The sequence below is a fragment of the Suricata suricatta genome, chromosome 8 (assembly GCF_006229205.1).
Source record: "Suricata suricatta isolate VVHF042 chromosome 8, meerkat_22Aug2017_6uvM2_HiC, whole genome shotgun sequence".
NCBI classification, from domain to species: domain Eukaryota; kingdom Metazoa; phylum Chordata; class Mammalia; order Carnivora; family Herpestidae; genus Suricata; species Suricata suricatta.
Window position 1 is genome coordinate 79,074,870 of NC_043707.1, and position 24,068 is coordinate 79,098,937.

General features: G+C 46.3%; 1 protein-coding gene across 2 annotated transcripts in view; it reads right to left on the minus strand.

Annotated features, from left to right (window-relative positions):
• Positions 1-851: 851 nt before the first annotated feature.
• Positions 852-24,068, minus strand: part of AK5 (adenylate kinase 5) — a 229,812-nt gene continuing 206,595 nt past the window's right edge. For both annotated transcript variants that reach the window (XM_029948743.1, XM_029948742.1), the window contains exons 13-14: positions 19,938-20,129; positions 852-2,200 (exon numbers count right to left, since the gene is read on the minus strand). In XM_029948743.1, coding sequence (XP_029804603.1) covers positions 2,132-2,200; positions 19,938-20,129 — 261 coding nt within the window. In that variant the 3' untranslated portion in view covers positions 852-2,131. The remainder of the gene's footprint in view (positions 2,201-19,937; positions 20,130-24,068) is intronic.

Sequence of the window (24,068 nt, forward strand, 5' to 3'; positions counted from 1 at the left end):
GGGCCAGAGCAGGTGAGGCCTGGAATACAGACCCCTGTCGAGGAGTTCGGATTGTGTTCTCATGTCTTTCACACACACACCCGAGGGCTTCTGCTGGGCAGAGACCTCTAAGGTTCTTTCCTGCTTTAAAATCCTGGGACTTTAAAGTAGTGATACATTGCAAGGCATCCAAGTCCATAACCTGTTGTAGCGGTCTGTTGCATCTCTAGGTACTCTTCAGGGGCAAAGCCGTTTATTTACCTCTGCTGATCTTTTTTCCAAGAGGGCAGCCCAGCCGCAGCCATAAAGGCCATGGCATGTTGTCTCCCGTCCTGGACTCAAGCTGTCCGAGCTGTGGTAGGCGTGGACTGTGTTTGCCAGTGTGTGGTATGTGTTTAAAGAATGTTAATCCCTACAAAGAGTCACTCTGTGTTTTTGGCATAACTGATAAATTGTCACCTTCTGATTCTCTCTGATTTGCTCAAATGCTCCTTGTGCTCCCTTACAGAGAGCAAGACAACTGGGGTGGTAATAAAGTACTTGACAACTGTGTGAGTTGAAGAAACATGCCCCTTTTTTGTAATAGAGGCATAATTGTAACCAAAGAAATTTACTTTCTTCTTTAGCAAACACTGACATTTCTGTTTAAGAATGACTGCTAGGGCAGAAGGAAACGTAAAAATTACCATGTATCACGAGTACACTGAGAATTCTCTCTGTAATAGCTCAGAACTGATCTATGGCCAAAATTAAAACCATATGAGCATATCATAAATCTCAACTATTAACTGTGTTTGCTTCTAATTCTGTTTGGAATAAGGCTTCAAGTGCTTTCCAGAATGATGTGAGTTACAAATAAATAGAAAAAGAGCTATGCTGTGTTCCATTTATTTTATTTGTACACATATCCATTTCGAGAAAAAAAAATGACTTTAAAAATACAATTCTGTCCCAGAATTGGATCCTTATCAACACAACCATTGAAGGGAAAAGAACGGCATGCAAACTGAGTGACTGAATGGCAGATGCAGTTATTCCAGTAGACTATATAAGAAGCTCTGATTTGGCAACTGATAGCACAAAAGAGAACCCAGACTTCACTGGTTTGAAGCAGGGAAAAAACACAGTTTTACATACGGATACGGTAAGGTTTGCACAGCCCTGGGAAGGGCCTGTATGAAACCAACACAGCACTGGGGTCTGTGAAATATCATGTGCTGACATGCCTCTCCCACCCACATCAGTTTTGTTACTGTTACTTTATTTCTTGCTTGGCAGTAAAAATAAATACATGATCATATAAAATGAAAACCATAAGCTGACATTATTCCAGTGAATGCAGTAACAAATTACCTCATGCTTTATGTTGTGTTTGGTCATTGGTATTAATGTATAATTGCTGAAATGCACCACCAGGTATAAAAGAGATTAGGTTAGACAATTTATCAGTTTGTTTTCTTAAGCCATATGACAGTATTCCAAGTAGTAGCCAATTTCCTAAAAATGAACAGAAATGTTACTGGTGACTAGTCTGGGTTTTCTGATCTTGGGGAAAGCTGTATAGTTTCACATTGTTTTATTTCATCAAATTTTCAAATTTAATCCTATTTCTTATCACCAACTGGCGTTATCAACTCCGTCTCTGGCTCTGAGCTACTAGTGGATGAGACTTGAGGAAACAGCCACCAGAGGAGGTGCCAGGTGCCCCTCCAGGGTAAGGCCCTTCATCAGGGAGCAGCATGTAACTCTTGGGGTGAGGAAGAAAAATGTGGTGGGGAGTTTGGGGGGGCTGACCTGTTGGATGACCGAGAACTCAAATGGTCAGACTAGCAAGTCCTGAGGGCACAGCTGAACGCCGCTGCTGGTCACGTACTAGCCGGCAGCTCTGAGGCACAACCGACAGGACACAAGAGTGTGCGTGCTGGGGGCGGACGGCTGTCTGAACTAGGAAGAGAAGGTTGGATAGTACCACACACACCATGCATGACTTCCAGACACCTCTCAGAAAGGTCAAGCTCGGAAGCAAACAGCAATGTCAGGATTTGGGGGCGTGGGGGTGGGGACACAAACGGTTTAACTTGAAACGTATTGTGTTAAGGGATGAGCCTTTTTTTCTGCCTCCACTCTCCTTGATGTACATGCCTTTTTGCCCTCAGAAAATAGAGTCAACAGCTGTGCAGAGTTGAAGAAAAACTTCCTCCGGCGTCCCCTCTGCATTTACCTATATTTAAAAAGAAAGAAAAAAAAACTTAACAAGTCTTTGCAAACAAGACCATTTTTAATAATAAAGAAAAGGATTGCCTGCCCTTGCTGTGCCAAATTTTAAAATTGAAGACCCGCCAAACCACTGGAAAAAGTGAATGATTGTTAAAAAGCCAGGTTTGCTAAATGAAAACAATGAGATACCACTTCACACCTATTAGAATGGACAAAATCCAAAACACATCACCAAATGCTGGTAAAGATGCGGTACAGCACTCATTCTTTGCTGACGGGAATGCAAAATGGTACGGCCACTTTGGAAGACGGCTTGGTTTGGCAGTTTCTTAACAAAATCAAACATTGTTACTATACGCTCCAGGAATGGTGCCTTTTGGTGTTTATCTAAAGGAGGTGGAAAGTTAACATCTACACAAAAACTTGCACACAGATTGTTTATAGGAGCTCTGTTGATAATTGCCAAAACTTGGAAGCAACTGAGATTTCATTAGGTGACTGGGTACACTGTGGTATCCAGACAACAGAATATTATTTAGCACTCAGAAGCAGTGATGCTAAGCCGTGAGCAGACTTGGAGGAAACTTCAGTTCCTATTGCTAGGTGAAAGAAGCCAATCTGGGAAGGCTCCATACCACACAGCATTCTCAAAAAGGCAAACTGTGGAGACAGTGAACAGTCTGGGTTGAGGCGACAGAGGGATGAATAGGCGGAACAAAGAGGATTGTTAGGTCGTGAACGGTGGATGCGTGTCCATAAACCTTTGTCAAAATCCAGAGGGTGTGGACACCAGGAGTGAACCCTAACGGAAACTGGACTTTTGGTGAGAATGATGTGTTGATGGAGACTCATCGGTGAACCTCCCAGGGTGTGGGATGTTGACAGTAGGTTTTGTGTGTCTGGGGACAGGGGTGCATGAGAATTCTGTACTTTCTGCTTGATTTTGCTGTGAATTTAAACACTAAAAATCTTGAGAACAATAACAACGTAGGTGCCTTGGTGTGGTAAAGATTTGTTAAGGCTCATGGAAAGACTGGAGTTAGTTAAAAGACTTCTGAGTGTTCTAGAGCATTTGGGCAGCCTGGGAATAGGGTTTTGGGAGGGTGAGGGGAGGCACACAGAGAAGAAAGCAAAAGCCGGGACGTCCACCTGCAGGTTTGCTGCACGCAGCGTCCCCGCGGACGCTGTTGGCGCCCCACTGCGAGGAGCCAACAGCAGCGGAAGCCGACAGGGAGCTGGTTTCCTGGGCATTAAAGCACAACTACCCCCTTCCTCTTGCAAAGTGTCCCGACCATGGGGGCACCTGGTGGCTCAGTTACTTAAGCGCCTGACTTCAGTTCAGGTCATGATCTCACGGTTCGTGGGTTCGAGCCCCGTGTCAGGCTCTGTGCTGACGGCTAGCTCAGAGCCTGGAGCCTGCTTCAGATTCTGTGTCTCCCTCTCTCTCTGACCCTCCCCTGCTCACACTGTCTCTGTCTCTCAAAAATAAATAAAAAACATTAAAAAATAAACCTTTAAAAAAAGTGGCCCAACATTGTACCAGTCACTGAGGTATGTCTGAGCGACAGGAAGAGGAGACCTAGGGACCATCGGGACCTGCGGGAGGAGCAGGCAGCTCTCCAGCCGTCATCTCCACTCCTTTGCTTGGGTTGGGCTGGGCCATCTAATCTGCATATTTAACAAATTTCCGGAGGATTTTGCTGTGGGGTATCTTGGACCACACCAATTTCTTCCACTCTCCTCTACCTTCTTTGCAAGTGAGTTTTGATTTCACAACAGGACTTCACAGATTTCAGAGGAAGAATAAATTCTCAAAAACCCGCCAAACACCAAAACTAAAACAAACAAAAGCCCCACCACATTTAAAATATCCCAGAAAAAAGATACAACAGTGTTTCTAGAAGTAGTGTTAGTAACAGTCCCAACCTGGAGGAATCACACAAGCCCGTCGGCAGTAGATGGGTACATGAATCGTGGCACAGTCACAAGACGGAAGTGAATCGCGATGGAAGGAACGTTAGAGCGGCTGCACTGAGCAGCGGGGCGGCTCTCCCAAAGCTGCGGCGCGGGAAGGAAGCGAGCCTCGAGTCTCGAGGGCTACGCATGCAGCGCGATTCGAGCCGCACATGAGTGTAAAACCAGAAAGAGAAGCGAGAAGAGGATTGTCACGAAAGGAGTGGCTGCCGCGTGGAGGATGGAGGCGGTGACCTCGGGGAGACCCAGGGAGCTTCTGTCATTCTTTCCTACCTGCTGGGCCTGCATGGTGATTACACAGCGTTTGTTGTAATAATTCTCCAAACTGTACATGCGGCTTTTACGCATTATTGTGTGTGATACATCGCCCAATAAGGAGAAAATTAAAATTAAAAAATTAAGTGCCCCGCCCCCCAATCAATGTGTCCTATCCCTTCCTTCTAGGAGAGTCAAAGACAGCAGTCTGCAACTGGTCTCCCCGGCTAGCGGCTTTCCATCTGGGGGCAGGGACTTCGGCTTTGCCATGTTTGTGTCCCTCACAGCACCTTGCCTCTCGTTTTTACCTCTCCTTCCCTTTCTTTCAACCAACAAACATCTCCTGGGTGCTAACATTATGTGCTAGAGATACCAAGCTGAACAAGACAACGTGACTGTCAAGAAGCTCACGGCTCAAGAGCAGAGATGAAGAGTTCATAGCAATTCAGGCTGTGAATACAGAGCACCTTCCCCCGCGCTGGGAGGGCAGGGGGCTTCCTGAGGAAGGTCGTCATCGTCATCCTCGTTACCACTGCGGAAGCATAAGTGCTTTTATTTTTAAATAAACTTATTTAACTAAAATGTTTTTCTGCCTCTGCCCTTGCTTCATCTCCACCCTTACTTGCTAGCTCCCTTCCTTCCTCTCTCTCATCATCTCTCAAGCCCTCCATCGCCGCCTCCTCGGCTCTCACCTTCCTTCCCTGAGTCCCTGCCCTCCTCACTTGCTCTCTCATTCCATCCCCTACTTCCCAGGTAAGTCCTCTTTAAACAATCAGGTTTCTGACCATGATCTTGGGAGGACAGACATCCTCATTTCACACATGACAAAACGGAGGCTCTGAAAGACGAATTAAATTTCCCAAGGTCATACAGCTAAGTAAGTGGCAGGGACCTGGTGGAAATCAAGGTCTCTGACTCCAAAGTTCTTGCACTTCTCGACCACGTTATAATACGTCCACCAGTTCAAAATGGCTGCTTGGCTGAGTTTGGTTGGGGCCAAGCCTGTGTTGATCATAAAGAGGCTTACAGATTCTGTTACACAATAATGGGAATTACATCAGGGTCTTTAAAGTATGAGTTGGCAAAATCAAACACAGGTCCATAAAAGTTGATAAATATTTGCTTAGTCAAAAAATTGCAGGAGGGGTGAAGTGTAAGGCAAAGGGCATTGTATTAGGAGCCATGGTACCTGGTATTAATCCCCAGTGAGCTTCAGGACGTGGACTAGCCATTCATACTCTTCGTGCCTCAGTTTCCTCCTCTGTCCTACAAAGGGACTGATGCCAGGTTGGTTCCAGCTCTGGTACTCTATGCTATTCCAAATCTCGGTTCACGTCTTTGTGAACCCATCAGTGGGCATCTGGACTGTTGAGTTTGATTTGGTGTTGCCAGTCAAGCTGAGCCTAGAGAAGTGGATATGTATTTGAAGATTTTAATAAAAGAGAATGAGAGCCTTCTCTATGGAGAGACCAGCATGTGCAAAGGGATAGAAATCTGAAAGCACCTGGAGTTTTGAGGGATCAGTGAGGCTTTGCTGAGGACAGAGCAAATGCTGCTTGAGTCGGGGGAAGGAGAGGAGGCTGGAAAACTAGGTCAGGATGAGATTGTAGCTCCATAGGTTTGCCCGTTCTGGACATCTTCTATTAGTGGAACCATACAGTGTATGGCATGTTTTATTTTTATTTTTTCACTAAGCGCTTTGTTTTCAAGGTTCACCCATGTTGTATGAGTGTCAGTACTTCCTTCCTTTTTACGGTCCCATCATGCCTTATCCGTAACCTGAACAGACAAGACATGCCTTGAAATGCCTGCCTTCCTAACACCACTTATCAGCGAATCTGCTGCTGCCGCCGCCCTGCTGAGCCTGTCTTGCCCAAGCAAACCCTGTCAGAAGGGAAGCTCGTTAACTCCCTCTCTGCAGCCCCTCTCTGGTTCCTCCCGGGCAGCGGGGGTGGGTAAGAAGGTAGAGATCCATGAACACTTGGCTTATTGTTTACACTGTCCTTCACATTATTAGTGGCAGATGGGTCAGGTCTCTGGTCCCCCTGCTCAGTGAATTCTCACAGGGAGAATATTTTAAGAGAACAGTAAGTGACTTATATAAATTTTCATGTTATTCCTGGGTAAGTCAAAAGAAATGGGAAAGAACCAATCTAATAAGTGCATTTTAAGTTACAGAAACTATTCTCAGTGCTTCCAACTTTAGCAAATTTAAACCCACTAACAAGGTGCCAGGGTTTAACATCCTTAGTGAACAGATAAGAATCCTGTATCCTGTCTTGCATGAAGGGGAACCTCCTCAGCAATTGAGCAAACTTGAAAATAAGATGTCCTCCAAGTTTTTGCTCCATAACCAATGCTTATGCTATGCTATTTTTTTAGCAACTCTCTTTTTCCATGAATAGTTAAGTGTCATGAAGTCTTTTCCCCAAAAGACCCCCAATTCTGAATCAGCAAAGTCAGAATATTTGGGGCTTTAATGTATTTAATTTAATTGAAGCCTAGATAAGTGAGTGTGCTCTTGACTTTAAGAACTTATCTTTTTGAGTCTAGGAGTTAATATAAAATCCTGAAGTAAGTGATCAGTAGAGGAAGTATTTTTTTTTAATAATAAAAAAAAGTGCTACCAGCCAGTGAGCAGGGAATAGGATTGAAGTTCTCAGTTTTCATCTGACTTCTCAAAGGAGCGCAGTCAGTGACACTATTTCCCGGCAGTCAGCAGAGCATGTTGCTAAATGAGGAAAGTAGTTAGCAGCCTTAGGAACCACACACGTTGTCTATTCTTTCTCTTTCGTTCTGTGAATCTACAAACCATGAAACGGTTGGCTGGTTCCAACACTGCGCCGATCTAGTTGTGTTTCTTCTGAATTTTCCCATGCTGTTACAAACGGGGCCGGAGTTTTAGTTTTGTTTTTCATGTGTTGGCGCCGTGGGGCTTCTGGGCTGCCCCTGAGTGGTTTATGATCGTAGTGCGCGCCACCTTCTTCCTCTTCTCGTCTTGTCCTCCGTTGAGCCAGACGGAGCCTCACACCGCAGGGACCCGCACCGCCAGCCCAGGCTCAGCAAAGGCAAAGCCCTTAATATGCCGCACCTGCGTGCTGTCTGGGCTGAGCATCAGATGCATTCTTCAAAAGTCAGGGTTATGTAAACGACGCTTCTGGGAGTCCTCCGGCTCACACATCCAGTCAGGACACAGATTTCTTTTTATTCTCGAGGCCCAGGCTGTAGGAAGCAAGAGGGCTATGCATACCTTTACATTAGAGAGCTTTTAGGACCAGTGTTAGCAACAAGTTTAGGGTGATTTATAATCTGCATATTAATGGCTTCTCCGTACATAGGACTTTTCCAAAGCACAAGCACTTTGTCCATTTCAAAAGTTACACTTAAAATCTTTCCTTTTTTTCCCCCTCTTGCTCCCAATTTTGTCTGAAATTTAAATTTGGCTGACAGCTTTTTTCATAGACATCCACAAAATTCTAAAACATATCTGATCATTTCCCTGTTTAAAAGCAGTATTTAGCTGGAACTTTCTAAGATACTATCCAATGCAGTAGCCACAGGGGGCCTCAGAATACCTGCAAGGCAGCCAGTACCCCCGAGGAGCTGAGTTTTTTACGCCATGTAATTAAAATCAATCTAACTTTTAAAACTGGTACTTGGACTCCTTTATTGGAAAATTCAAAAATTTACTGGAACAACTTGAGTATATGAGATCTGCCATTTTAACCATAAATTTTAAGGCATACAAACACAATCTATTTCTGATGAAAATTTAGCATCTGAATTGAGTTATGCTTAAGTACCAGATTTTGAAGACATATTAAAAAATAAAGTCTCTCATAATTTTTATATTGATGACATGTTGGAAAGCTAAGACTGAGGATATATTAGGTTCAATAAAATACATTATTATGTTCATTTCATTTGGTTCTATTTACTTTTTTCCCTGTTAATGCGACTACTAGGAAATTTTAAATTCTATGTATGTGTCCTACCTTCTATTTCTTTTTTGTTTTATAGTTTATTATCAAGTTGGTTTCTATATAACACCCAGTGCTCATCCCAACGAGTACCCTCCTCCATGCCCATCACCTGCCACATTCTATTTCCGCTGGACCATGCTGGGCTAGCAAGTTTGTTGAATGAAGGAGGAAATGAATGAATGGATTTGGGTCCTTCACAGTCTTGCCTCAGCCTTGCTCTCCGGTCTGGTGTGTTACTGCTTCCGTCCATTGGCGGGGCACTAACCGCATCTCGCGCTGACGTTACTGGGCTGTTCCATGTGTCAGTGTCTTTGCCCCCTTCACCTCTGTCCATTAGGCACTTGTATTCGTCCTTTAGCACCTGCTCAAATGTCCTCTTTTCTCAGAAGCCCTTACCTATCTTTTCAGGCCCAGTACTCCTAAAGTCCCAGAACATTCTGTAAATTTTATCAGTATTTTTACTACTTTGCAGTGGTGCAGAATTTCACGAGGGTCTTTTCCTCTTGGAATTCCTAGCATTAACCGCCATGTCTTGGATATTAGAGATGCCCCATAAACGTCTGCCAAGCATGTCAAGGACCTTAGAAGGAACAGCACCAGTCCCCTGCTGGCTTCCAGAATCCATGGGAGTGGCTCCCGGAGACGTTGTGAGTTACAGTGAAGCCCAGTGAAGGGACGGCCCTGGGCTGGCCAAAAGCGGAGCGTGCCATGTGACTGGTGCAACCACAGGGAAAGGAAATCAAGAAAGTCTGGAAGAGCACAGGGTCTGGAGTTCTCTCACCAGTGAGCACAACTCATTTCAACAGGACCCCAGGGAAGCAAAGCAGATTGCAGCGAATCAAAAGCTCTTTGCGGGGAAGCTGGTGCAGGCCGAACAGGAAGGGCAGGGGTGGAGAGACTATTCAAGCAGAGTCATGAGAAATGAGTTTCTTAAGTCTCTCAGAGGCAGAGGGAAGATTTATGCCTCATTTGTCAAGTTAGAGGACATAACCTTGGGGCTCCTTGAAGTCACCTGCCCCTTTGTGCACTTCTCTTTTTACTGGGCAGGCAAGCAGGAGGGAGGGCTGTCCCCAAGCCCAGGCTGCTAGTGGCCAGACCCGGGGAGGTCAGCCCAAACCCCGGAGCCTTCGCACTCAGAACTGAGAAGCAAACTCAGCGGAGGAGGGGGCATTGATAGAAGAGGGCAAGGAGCTTGGAACTGGGAAGTCCAGAAGCTTTTCTGCATTCAAAAACCTCTTCTCAGGGGCGCCTGGGTGGCTCAGTCGGTTGAGCATCAGACTGCAGCTCAGGTCATGATCTCACAGTTTGTGGGTTTGAGCCCCGCCTCGGGCTCTGTGCTGGCAGCTCAGAGCCTGGAGCCTGCTTCTGATTCTGTGTGTTCCTCTCTCTCTGCCCCTTCCCTGCTCATGATCTGTCTCTCTCTGTCTCTCAAAAATAAATAAATGTTAAAAACCAAAACCAAAAAATTCTTCTGAGGGCGACATGGAGAGGGAAGTGGAAATGAGTGGGTTAAAAAAAGACTGCTTCAAATAGTTCAACACTCTCTCCTACTAGAAACAAAAGCCTGAATAAGGGTTCTGGTTCCTGCACAGTTGTGAGCAGTAAACCAAACAACGAAACTAGAACTGGTTGAATAACTTCCAGGATATCCATGTTGTAGAATATTACGTGACTGTTAAAACGAAAACATCATTGTGACATAGGTGTTGGCTTCTAGGCGTTTCAGAGAAATGCGTACAGGACAGTATTTTTATGAAATCAGAACTTCTCACCATGGGGTGTGTGTGTGTTTATACAGAGTAGATTGGACGGCCTCAGAGAATGAGAGTGAGAACAAAATGTCTGTGAGAGAGAGAAACAGAAAGGAGGGGGAGGAACAGTAGGCTTGGGGAGGGAGGTAGAAAGATACACAATAAACTGTTCACTCTGGTTATTCCAGGGGAGTAGGTTGGAGGGATTGAGCATTGCTAATCGTTTTATTTATATATCCGTATATACACACAAACACACAGATACTTTTCCTCTTTGCTAATTATAGTAAACACTTATTAGTTTAGCAATTTAAAAGAATCCTTTGAGGGGCCCCTGGGTGGCTCAGTCGGTTGAGCATCTGACTTCAGCTCAGGTCATGATCTCACGGTTCGTGGGCTCAAGCCCCGCATCAGGCTCTGTGCTGACGGCTCAGAGCCTGGAGCCTGCTTCCGATTCTGTGTCTCCCTCTGACCCTCCCCTGCTCGTGCTCTCTTCTGTCTCTCAAAAATAAATATAAAAACAGAAAAAAAATTAAAACACTTAAATCCTTTGAAATAAATCTAATCCTAGCACCAACATGAACACATGACAGTTTTAACACAGCTGGGATCACTGAATCCCCTGCTAATGCTTTTCTCTCCTCAGCCTGTTTGATGTTCAGAGAATCTGATGAGAAACCCCCTCTCACGTCTGGGGCATGGGGTCCGACAAGCCTCCCTTACTACAGCCTCTCCCAGTTTCCCTCTGAAATACCCATGGAGCCCCAGGAGAAGGTGAATGTCCACAGAAATTCCGAAAACTTGGATTGCTACCCATTGCCAGTGAAACTAGGTTCCATAATCTGCCCCTGACTTGGAAACTGACCAGAAAAGCAGGCATCTGCCCTTCTGCCATGTGGTCACGACTTTCAAAGGCAAGAGCTAAAAAAAATATATATATATATTTATACATGTATATATATATATATATATATATATAAATGTTTTTTAAATTTATTTTTGAGAGACAGAGAGAGACAGCACAAGCAGGGGATGGTCAGCGTGAGAGGGAAACACAGAAACTGAAGCAGGCTCCAGGCTCTGAGCTAGTTGTCAGCACAGAGCCCAGCGCGGGGCTCAAACCCACGAACCATAAGATCATGACCTGAACCGAAGCCGGACGCTTAACCGACTGAGCCACCCAGGAGCCCCAAGAGCTGTTCTAAGTCCCACCAGGACATCTTTTTCTAAATCTAATTTAAGATTGTATTACCAAAAGAATAACTAAAGAGAGAGGGGGGAACACGTCCCAAACTAGAAGGACAGATCCTGGTGTGAGAGGGGAAGTTGGAAGAGGCATAGGAGCAAGCGCCATCTCGGGACGGCCATGGTCCCTGCTCAGCCCGCCTTGGCCCCCAAATCCCATGTCTGCTGTGGCCTCCCTGATGCCCCCCCCGCCTCCGCGTGCATGAGGTTCCGCAGGACCCGTCCTGAGTGCCGCTGGTGCTCAGACACACGTAAAGTGAGATGAACAATCCCCTGCACGTCCTGAGGGCCGTGAGATTCTCTCCTACCCTACCCCTGCATTGCAGGGCGTAGCAAATGATAGTTTCCAAAGATGGTTGCAACAATATCTCTCACCTTACGTACTTTTCTGAATAGGACCTTGCAACTCACTGATCAAGAGACGAACTATAATCCCCTTCCCCTTGAACCTGGGCAGGCCTTCGGGACATTCTTAGAACCAGTAGAATACAGCAGAAGTGAGGCTGTCTGATCTCCTCAGCATGGCCAGAAGAAGGCTTGCAGCTCCTGCCCTGGCTTTTGGGAACATTCTGGAGGCTCCCTTTGGGGCACTGCCTTTGGAACCCAGGCGCAGTGCTGTGAGAAGCACAAGCCGTTCTGGAAAGGCCACGTGCAAGTGTTCCAGCCAAGCCGGCCCGGTTCAGGCACCAGAGGAGTGACGGAGGTCCGTCTTTGGGTGGACATGGCAGCCCTCTCCGCGGGAGCCCTCAGCTGAGTCATCCCAGTTGAGTCCCAAAGGCCAGGGAGCCAAGACGTACATCTCCACTGTGCTTTTTCCAAACTCCTGAAGCACAGAACTGTCAAGTAACGGCTGTTGACTCATGCCACTAAGTGGTGGGGTGCTTTGCTACACAGCGATAGATAATCAGAATGCAGAGGATATGTAAACTTAAACAAACTGAAGTTTGTGGGGTGGGGGAAACGAAAACTATAGAAACAGGCAAAGGGCACACTATTCTAGAGACTCAGAAGGAAAGCAGATCCCTGATAATCATATAATATAGAAACTAGGAAAAATTTAAATACAATTTTTTGAGTACTCAATAATAAATATTTACTGAGTACTCCCACCCCCCCCATGTGCCAGGCATTATGCTACAGTCTGGGGATAAAGCTGTGAAAAAGACAGACCGAATTCTTCCCATTACAGAATTTACTTCCCATTGGCAGCCACAGACATGTAAAGAAGTAATTATAATGAAGCATGATAAATACAAAGATGGAGAAAGAAACAGTGCTATAAAAACACACAGGAGAGAAAGTTAACAGATACTATAGCTACTTTAAACCATATAGAAGAGGGCATGGCTGCTGTGAAGTAAGAGCAGACAGTCATGAAATGAGAACAGGCTGGGTGAAAAGGCAATAGCATGAGAAGAAAAGAACGGGCTTGGGGCAACAGAAAACACACGTGAGAATTAAGATCCATGTTGGTAGCTACGGAGCAGGAACAACAGTGTGAAAAGCTGAACCGGAAGAGTAGAAGACACATTTGGGATTTTTTCCTAGAAAGTCGAGAGCACAGAAGTGACAACGACAGAGTGGGTCACAGATGGAGAACCATGCTCTCCAAAGCAGAAATCACTACCATGCCTTGCTCTTGAGCACCTGAGGTGTGGCCACTCTGCACTGAGCTGTGCTGTCATGTGAAATGCACACCGGATTTCAAAGACTTGATAACATCACCATCAACCATTTCTTTTCCCTACTTAAAAAAAAAAAACCATGTTTTTTTTTTAAACATTTATTCATTCTTTTTTCTTTTTTAATGATTTTTATTTCTTTTTGAGAGACAGAGAGAGAGCGCGAGCAGGGGAGGGTCAGAAAGAGAGGGAGGCACAGAATCTGAAGCAGGCTCCAGGCTCTGAGCTAGCTGCCAGCACAGAGCCCGACGCGGGGCTCGAACCCACAAACCGCGAGATCATGACCTGAGCTGAAGCTGGACACTCAACCGACTGAGCCACAAAGGCGCCCCTAACATTTACTCATTCTTGAGAGAGGGAGACAGAGCATGAGCTGGGGAGGGGCAGAGACAGAGGAAGACAGAAACTGAAGCAGGCTCCAGGTTCTGAGCTGTCAGCACTGAGCCCGACGCAGGGCTCAAAGCCACTGACCAAGAGATCATAACCTGAGCTGAAGTCGGATGCTCAACCAATGATCCACCCAGGCGCCCCTCTTATTAGTGTTTAAAATGTGGCTACTAGTAAATTTAAAATTGCATATGTGGGTCACATTATATTTTTCTAGGACAGAACTAATATAGAAGGAACACAGTGAGACCTAAGAATTTTATGTTTTGAGGAATTTTGAGGAGAAAAAAGAAATTTGGTACTTAAAAAATAAAGAATAGCTACCCCAAACTCTCAAGTTGAAAAAGAAAAAAGGTCGGGGCGCCTGGGTGGCTCAGTCAGCTGGGCGTCCGACTTCGGCTCAGGTCATGATCTCACTGCTCGTGGGTTCGAGCCTCGCATCGGGCTCTGTATCTCCCTCGCTCTCTGCCTGCCCCCCACCTGTGCTCTGTCTCTCTCTCTCAAAAATAAATAAACCATTAAAATTTTTAAAAGAGAGAGAGAATCCCAGGCAGGCTCCTTGCTATCAGTGTGGAGCCAGACACAGGACTCGAACTCATGAACGGTGAGATCATGACCGAGCTGAGATTAAGTCAGACGCTAACAAACAAAAGAAAAGGAAAAAACGTGTCTACAACAGAGGGAATCAGTGAAGGGAGACTGATATCTGGACATAAGTTTTGAATGACATGGAAAAATTGAAAAAAAAATCTTTGAAGATACAAGCTGAAAAAAGTTGACTACCAAATTTGTCTATGCCTTTTCCTCCATAACACTAAATGCCTAAAAATAGTGGAGCGTGTTTTCTGCATTTTGACCTAAGTTTTATATTCAGTGAAACTGGTACGTGTGTGTAAAGCCACTGTAGCAACGTTCTCAGATATTCACAAAACAATCGAACTAAAAACTAGTTTGAGTTATTTTAGCCAACTGAAGGAAGAATCAAAGTGAAGAACACAAGGGGCACCTGGGTGGCTCAGTCAGTTAAGCGTCTGATTCTTAGGATCTCACGGTTTGTGGGATTGAGCCCTGAGCTGGGCTCTGTGCTGACAGCTTGGGATTTTCTCTGTCCCTTGCTCTCTCTCTGTCTGCCCCTCCCCCGCTCACACATTCTCTCCCTCTCTCTCTCTCAAAATAAAGAAACTTTAAGGACAATTTAAGAACTCAAGTATAAAAAATTCAAAATATAAAAGTAATTTTGGGTTTTCCTTTCTTGTGTTAGACTGCACACTTAGGGAGGCAGTCCCTAAGGGTTCTCCAGGGGTGAAGTCTGACCTTAGGGTGCCTTCTGCCTCCACTCCTTTCGTGGTAGTGCCAGCGGCTGCGTTTCTCATTCTTTACCTCCCGGTTCACAGGAAGGCCCCTGCTAGGTTGGATGACTACCCAGAACAGCATTGGGTGTTGCTCTATTTCAGGACTTACTAAAAACAGCTCCACTCTTCATGAAGTCGGGACACTATGGCAGAAGAATTGCCCAACAAAAACTTACTTTCTCCTCTACAAAAGCAGAGAGAGTTGCCAAAGAACTTGATTTCCTGCATCTGTAAAATGCATGTTTAATGAGTCATTGATCTCTCTCTCTCTCTCTTTTTTTTACGTTTATTTATTTAGAGAGAGAGAGAGGGTGTGGAGCAGGGGCAGTGAGAGAGGGAGAGAGAATCCCAGGCGGGCTCCTGGCTATCAGTGTGGAGCCAGACACAGGACTCGAACTCATGAACGGTGAGATCATGACCGAGCTGAGATTAAGTCAGACGCTAACTGACTGAGCCACACAGGCGCCCCTCCTTTTTTTTTTTTTTTTTAATTAAGACTAATAAATAGCCCGGGGACAGTTCTCATCTGTTATCAAGCCCTCTTCATCTATGGCCTGGGGTGTTTCTGGGCTGATTATCTCATGAACAAAAAGTATGAAACAAGTGGAGAAAAACAAATGTAAGAAAATACATCAAAATGTTCCTTAGTGGTTATCTTTGGGTGGAAGAATTCTTATCTTTATACTCTTAGATTTTAAAGTGTATTTCTTTTTTAAAAGTAGCTATCACTTCTATAATTAGCAAAAAGAGAAGTCTGAAATATCAGTTTATACAATTCTGTAGATGCCACTGGAGGTAGCTGTTTCTGGGGTGTCTCCCAGCTCACAACAAACAAGCCCTTCTCTTCTGGGGATTCCTTAGCCCCCTCCCGGTTCCCAGGGGACCTCCCAGGCAGCCATGTGTAGGCACATGCGTCAGGTTTTAACTCAAATGCTACCTCTTCAGAGACTTGCCCAACACACCCGCCTAAAATAACCACCCCCAACAACATACTCTGTTTTGTTTTATGCATAGAGATTACCCTATAAGCAATCCTTTTACTTTCTTACGTGCCGTTTTTGCCTTTTCCGTGAGGGTTGGCTTATCTTGGTTATTGCTGTGTCCCCAGCACCAAGACACGTAGTGTGCACTCAACGGAGTATCACAGAACAAATGAAAATGTCCCCCGTGACCACACCTGCCTGGCTAGAGAGGGGCAGGGAGAGGCCATGAGCAAAGCAAGACCAGTCACAACATTTCTGCCAGGAATTTGGAGCTGCTGTGCGGACACGTGGACGGGGAGCTTGTGGGGGTGGCCGTATGCTGGCTTCTGGGCCAGAGAAAGAAAAATCCGGATGGATGAGAGAAGAAGGCATGTGTGAAAAGCAGGAGAGACCTGGTCGACGGCCTCGGGCCTGCTGTGTTGCGGCTGCGGACTGCATAACTGACCATCAAGTTTTGTGTTCCGGGTCAGGCTGGAGTCGGTGCCTCTTATGTGCAACCAAGGAGCCCGAATCGATAGATCTACGGTTACAATCATGTTTTAAAAATTCATAGCAATAAGATTTAGAGGAAATACTCCAGAATGTTTGAGTCGTGGCTCTACCTAGTTTTCATATTTTCTAAAACAAGTCTGTGTTACTTTTATGATTAGAAAATAATACAGGGGCGCCTGGTGGCTCGGTTGGTTGAGCCTCCAACTCATGATTTCAGCTCAGGTCATGCTCCCAGGGTGATGGGATTGAGCCCCGAATCGGGCTCTGGCTGAGCATGGAGCCCTCTTAAGATTCTCTCTCTCTCTCTCTCTCTCTCTCTCTCTCTCTCTCTCCGTTTAGGACGAGTCCGTGAAATCACGCACCCAAGTTCACGAAGCTCCTTCACACTGCACATCAGGCCACCTCATGCCCTGGACAGCATTTTCTCCACCAAACATCTTTGGCCAGTTGCTGTGCTTTTTACCCAAAATTGCTACATTTCAGTCTTCCTTCCTTCCTTCCTTTTTTAAAATAATGAATCCTCTCACTCCTTTTCCTTTTAGGGGTTAACTCTAGCGAGCTGGGTGTGGCTACCCCACTGCCGTGTTGGGACAGTTGCTGTGGCTGCTGTCCAGACTGGGCAGGAAAGCAGCGCCAGGGTTGATTGATGATGTCTGCCCTGAGCACAGAGGGGAAGAGAGGAGATGAAGAAAAGCTCTGTTCCAGCTCTTTCTCAGCTGCAGAGCAAAGCTGCCTTTGTGAGAGAGGGGGGCACTTGGGAAGTCGGGGGTTCCCTCTGGATCACGTATGCCTCTCCCCTGGTTTATGTCCTAAGGAGTTCTGGCTGTATTGTGTGATGACCACATAATAAAGACAAAGAGTAAGGCAGTGGCTGTGTAAATTCCCCTTTGCTTTTTTGGTACCTTTGTTTGAAACTGCATTGCACTTTTTTCAGCTAGCTGGCGGCCGGAGGGCTAACCATCATTAGGCAGGGGTGTTAGCTGATGGGTAACTGGTCAGCACTGAGGCCTGAAGGAAGTGCTTGCGCAGGGTGGTCTATTTCTGGGCTGACCTGTGACGTGTCTCTCATTCTAAGTATATCTCACTGAGCTGCTGATTTGTCTTGCTCGCATTTTGGAAGTGCATTCACCGCCCCTACCTAATAATTTTATGAAAACTCCTTAAATGATCCAAGAACCCACCTGGGTGGCACACGGCCCAGCCCCGGGCTCAATAAACCAAGGAGATGGAGAGGAGGTGCTAACAATCCAAAGAGCATCAAACTGTCACTTAGAATCCAGGGGGAGATAAAGCTGTTTCAGGAAGATGGGGCAGGAGCCCAGAGGCCAGAGAGCAGAAGGGACAGAGGTTTCCTCTTCCCCAAGCCTGTCACCTTCCCCTGCTTCTCCTCCAGTCCCCACTTCCTGGCACCGCAAACAAGTCTCACTTCCGGTTGTCTAGTACCCTCGCCTGCAGGCAAGGTTGGGGAGGGAGCAATGTGGTTCATCCAGTCGGGCAGAGGCAGTGGCCCCGAGCGCTTCCTCTGAGACGCCCCCTGGGAGTCCTGCGGGCTGGAGCCACACTGCCCCGGAGTCAGTCTTAAATATTTGCTAAAGGATCATAAAAGTCACCTCGCCGCAGACCCAGCTGCCAGCGTCTCCGTGAAACGCAAGGAAAACTGATGAGATGAGTCCGGTGGAACTGGAAACTTCATTTTCCACTAACTTAGGTATTTCTGGGGAGGATTCCAGGACTCAGATTTATCTGAGACCTCGGTTAGTCCTCTCTCCATGTCCCAATCATTTGTGAGAGTGCAGAATTTAGGCTGGAATGACGCACGAGGGGGAGAGAGGGATTTTCTGACTGCAAGTGGTTAAGCTCTCAATTACTTAGGGATTTTTTTTCACCCCTACACATCGAAAGTGGAAGAAATTCTCTTCTATCTGGAAAATTTTCTTACGTGTTCCAGGCTGCACAAAGGGTGGAAATCACTAATCTTGTAAAGGCTTTTGCAACGCTGAATTCTTAAGACCCTGCTCTTATATAATGTACTTTTTTTTCTTGTTTTATGTAAGTTTTTCGTTTGTTGGTTGGTTGGTTTTTATGTGGCAACCAGAGGTTACACCAAGCAGGGCGAATAGGTGTCATCTTGCATATCAAGTCCTATTAATGGGTAGTAGCTGAGCTAACAAACATCCAGAGGCCACATCTGGGTCCTGCAGGGAAGAGTGGATTAGCAGGGTCTGCCTAGGTAGGGCAAGCTGAGGATGGCGGCTGTCATGCCACGACCTTGACATCCCTGCGTCAGATCCAGGGGCACCTTTCAGACTTCTACACCCAGGGCTAAGTGCTGGAAAATGGACCATTAACAGGTTTAGAAGATGAGAATTCATTACCAATGGTTTCTGCCAAGGAATTGAGGCAGTTGCCTCATAGACCAGTGTGTTCTTTACGGACTGATGTCTCCTTTAACTTCCTGTGAATAGCAGAAAGTAGGTGTTCTTCTTCTCTATTGTGCTTTGGGTCTCAGCCCACCGTGGTCTCCTTGCCATTACGTTCTCAGGATCCGTTCTCCACAGGCTGATGGACCGAGTATTCTATCTCAACCCTGATTGTGTCTGCCCTCCTCCCATTAACGACGGGACAGTTATTTGCCTCTGCATGAGGTTTAGCTTGATCTGGTCCTTGCTTCCCTCTCCATCCCTGGTCCCTCTTTTCCCTGGCACTTGGTGTCACAGCCAAGCGGAGTTCCTTGCTTCTCCTGACCTTTTTCACATGGGGCTCCTGTGCAAGGTGCCCTGCTCCTCTCACATCACCCCCTCTTCCAGGCTTAGCTTAGTTCTCCAGTCACCTTCCTTGAGGCCTTTCCTGTTCCTTTAGACTGGTGTCAAGGGTGCCTGGAACTCACTATGTGCTCACTTTGACCATATATTGGGATCAGAGGTTTGTCTATCTCCCCTACTAATCCCTGGACCTCTCGGAGGCAAGAACAGCAACTATTATCCATATCAAACCTGTAGGGCAATGGATGGCCCTCAGGAGGTTTCAGACATGTGTTTTAGATGAGTGGATGAAGTGAGACTGAGTAGTTTTCCCAAATTCATGAAATTAACGGTGAGTAACCAGGGTCATTAGGTTGTCTCCCTCCATACTTCCCCACGGCACCTTCATCGTTGTCCGGGACTGCCTGCTCTCCTGGCCCCCCCGCTGCTCTCCTCAATAACAGTTATTGCAAGAATTCCAAGTGCCTATCATGAACTGTGTAAAAACCTAGAAATTCAGTCATTGGACCTTAAATGTAGAAAAGCCCTTTAGGGCCATCTGTTCGCTGAGGTCTAGAAGGCAGAACTTTATGCCTCATACATGCCTCCTTTGCTTCCTACTAGGAGAAGGAGTCGTTCTTAGCAAATATAATGGCATCTGCAAGAACTGCATGACCAGCTTTTTATGGTCTGTGTTATGACAGATAATTAACTTTGATCTATAGAAAAGTGAAGAGAGTTAGGGACCCATATTTTGGCTCAAGTGGTACAGCTGTCTGCAGCTCTAATTCCCAGATCCCTTGACCAAAATTTACTGTTTTTTTTTTCTTTTCTTGAACAAAGAAAAAGGGGTGGGTAACTGGCTCATTTTGGAGGAGAGAAGTGAAACGTTTCACCTTATGGAGCTGCGTTTTCGTCTCATAGTAGGCGATCACCGGGATGGACGCACGGTAGTAGGTTTCAAGGCGCTTGGCGATGGTGGCGGTGCTGTCTTCTGCCCGAGGGCTGCTCTGGTTCCTCTGGAGCAGGCGGTTGGTCATGGTGTCTGCTGAGCAGTCCATACAGATCACCAGGTGCGGGTCTCCAATCTGGGGGTGGGGGAGCACAGTACGGTCAGAAATTCCACTCTGTGACGTTCTGGAAAGGCCTGAGACCCTTATTTCTCTACTGACTCCTCTCAAGGGCAGAGCTGGGACTAGACTTCATGGTTCTCTTTTCCAGGTCGGTGGTTTTCCACATGCTGCCTCAGAGCTGTCCCTTTCCTCAGCTCTTGTCACCTCACAAAATGTAGGGATCACATAGAATGCTACCCAATGCAGTCGTAATCTGTCCTCCACACCAAGGGACATGTGTGTGTGCATGTGTGTGTGTGTTGCCTCTGGAAAGCCTTCCCTGACCTACTGAGGCAGAGCTGATCACTTCCTCCTTGGTACCCCATTCTACACTACGCAACCACTAGGAGCATGGTGTGACTGTGTTTTACGTGGGGGCAGTGGAACGTAATGATTGAATACACAAAGGTTGGAGTCAGGCTGCTTAGGGTCAAATCCTGGTGTGGTGACTTGTCTCTAAGGTGGTCTTTATCAATTCCTTCCCTTGATATGCTTTGAGCTCTTCCCCCACAGAGACTTAGAGTCCACAACTCCACCTCCTTGACTCTGAGCTGACCTGTAACCATTTGGACCAACAAAATACAATGGAAATGATACCATATGCTTTTAGAAACAAGATCATAAGAAACCTTGCAGTTCTTGCCTGGTTGACTGTCATCTAAGATGTCCAATTATTCTGATTGCAAAGCCATGAGGAAGCCCAAGCTAGCCATGTGGAGGGAGGCCTTGTGAACAGAGATACCCAGCCAACCCTAGATTTTAGACATCCCGGCCCTGGCTGTAGGCATGTAGAGCTGGCCTTAGCCATTATCTGACTGTATAAAGTCAACTGTATAAAGGGCATCAAGTGAAAACCAGCCAGCCACACCCATCAAACCCCAGAACCCTCTTAGAGAAAAAGAACAAATTGAATTTTAAGCTTCTTGACTTCATTAACTAGAAGTATCACTCAGCTTCTCTGCACCCCAGTTTTTCTCATTTGTACAATGAGGATGATCACAGAATTGCTGTGTGGATTAAATAAAATTAAATCAAATTATGTAAGTATGTTGCTTGGCATATGGTCCTCTCATAAGTATTAGCTATGATGTTTGTTTCTCCCATGAGGCTACAGTCTTTTTGTGCAGGATTAGCAGGTGCTTGGCTCCTGGTCCCAACTTGTATATAGTAGGGAGGTGATGAAAAAATGTTTTAGTGCGTGAACAATGCTATGATCAGCAGCACCAATCTCCCAATCTCCCTATCCTTCTCTTAAATGTTTTTTGGCTCCTGATGTCTCTATTTATGTTGCCTCCACTACCAACCCCAACGTTGGATCAAAAGAAACTTGCTCCCTCTCCTGATCTTGCTGGACTGTGATCAGTCCAAATAAAAGTTTGATCCTGCCCCCCCCCTCCATGGGAAGTGCCTGGGATGGATGGGAACAAACGGTGGAGGAGGAGTAAGTGTGCATCAAATATGTCTACCCCTCCTACAGTGCGCCGCTTACAATACAAGGTGAAAAAATTCTCCAAAATCTATAGAGTGAAATAAACCTGTGGAATATGATGCAACTTTTTTGCCTGTATTAATGGGAAAACAAAAATGAGCATTTGAGCCTCGTGAAAGGCTGGGATTAGAGGAAAATGACCTGTGTCTACCAGCAGAGGGCGAGCTTGAGGAGGCAGCCTAGAGTTCAGTGAGAGTTTGGCTCCCTGGAGCAGTTTCTGGTTGGGTCTGCGTGAGAAGATGAGGTGATTTTCAGGTAATTGTGGGCATTTTCAGGTCACTCTTGATGAAAGAATAGATAATTCAGGGACACATTCAGGTACAGACAGAGACAATGTGTATCTGAGCAGGAGCTGGCAGTAATTGGTCCTCTGGACCCAAATCAGTGCAGAACTGAGAGGTGCTTTTGTCCTCTGCATGGATCCTCCGGGTGCGGTTCACAGACCAGCGGCATAGGCATCATTTGGGAGCATGTTAGAAAGGCAGTTGCAGACACAATTCCTGACCAACTGAATCAGTCTTGCATTGTAAGAAAATTGCCAGGTGATTCTTCACAAAATAGTAGTTTGGGAAGTTGCTCTCCTAAGCAATTTCCTTGTGCCAAGACAGTGAGGCTGGACCCAACCTTCCTTCTCTGCTCCTGTCCCACATTTAAAAAAAATTTTTTTAATGTTTTATTTTTGAAAGAGAGAGACAGAGACAGAGCACAAGTAGAGGAGTGGGAGAGAGAGAGAGAGAGAGAGAGAGAGAGAGAGAGAGAGAGAGAGAGAGAGAGAGAGAGAGAGAGAGAGAGAGAGAGAGAGAGAGAGAGGGAGAGAGAGAGAGAGAGGGAGAGAGGGAGAGAGGGAGAGAATCTGAAGCAGGCTCCAGGCTCCAAGCTGTCAATACAGAGCCCAATGTGGGTCTCAAACCCACGAAATGCAAGATCATGATCTGAGTTGAAGTCAGATGCTTCACTGACTGAGCCTTCTAGGTGCCCTCTGTTCTCATCCTGCATAAAATGTATCGAGTAAGTCATTCCATTTGGAAGTGGCCTGTACCACTGTTCTTAGTACCTAAAGTCTTCTGGGATGTTTGCAAGAAATACCATTTAATTAGTTTTCAAAACACTTTGATATATCTGTCTATATCCTTAGACAGTCCTGTCCTCTGGAGTAGCTTTCTGTGTCTCACCTCTGCCCCTTTTACATTAGACTGTGGGTAACCTTTAACACCACGTGAATGGACAAGGTTCTCCCCTTGTCTGAGTGTATCACAGAGCCTTGGGGACAATTCTCTGCCCCCAACATCACCTTGCTGGTATCCCTGAAATTCTGCCACATCAACCACGGGTTCTTTATAGCCTTTGGGTATCCAGGAGATCCCTACTAGATTGTAAGGGTGGTTGGCATACAGCAAGCAAGCAACATTTCAGTAGCAAAGGCCTTTAAGTACAGCCATCCCTTAAGCCCTCTGCCAGGAGGTGTCATCTCTCCTCTAAGTAAGAGGAAATAGAGGCTCACACAGGTTAACTTGCCCAAGGCCACTGAGGACTAGTTCATGACAGTCCTGAGCCAGCTGTGTGTGTCCAAAGCCTGGTGACTTCACCTTCAGAGCAGGGCTCAGGCCTGGTGGGCCAAACGGGGCCAGGAAAGGAGCGCCAGACAGCGGGAAAGGAAGGGGGTGGTGTCAGAGGCCACTTCATGCTGACTCTCGCTGCCTCTTGGGTTCCAGCTGGGATGAGCCCTCACCCCAGCCGAGGCAGCCACCCATCGGAGCAGGTCAGCTTCAGCGGATTTGTGAAAATGGCTTTGCCTTAGTAATTCCAGCAGGTGGAGTGGGAGGAGGAGTCTACTAGGTGCTCCTCTGACCCTCACTTTAGTTTTCTTCTGATTAAGTCAGGACACTGATTAGGCCATATTTACCAGTGGGCAGGGGCGTGCCACCCAGAAACTCTCTTTTGTTGCGAATAATAGCTATCATGTTCTCTCTGGGTGCCTCAATTTCCTCATTTTAAAATGAGGACAATACTTTCTACCTTAATAGGACGATTGCCAGGGCGAAATGAGTTTATAGCTGTCAAGTGCCTGGCCCTTTTTAAGCACTACGTAAATGGGAGCCTGGCACTATATTCATCCCTTTGAACTGTGAAAAGCCCTGTTGGTCAGATTTGGGTTTAGAAGGAGTCAGAAGTCACACCCAGGCTTTTAGCCTAAGTCACAGCGCCAGCATGTTTATGGTTTCACTGCACTGGGAGGTACGGCCCCTGGTTAACAATAAAGTAGCTCGGTCTCACCTGCTCTCACCCCGGAGGTACATCCCCTGGGACCTCCCTAGAGGAGGGGCACGGGGTTAATCTCGCATTCATGAATAATCATAATCATAATCATAATCATACCACCCTGCTGCCACCATAGTGCCATTACACAGCTCAAAGCTCTACAATGA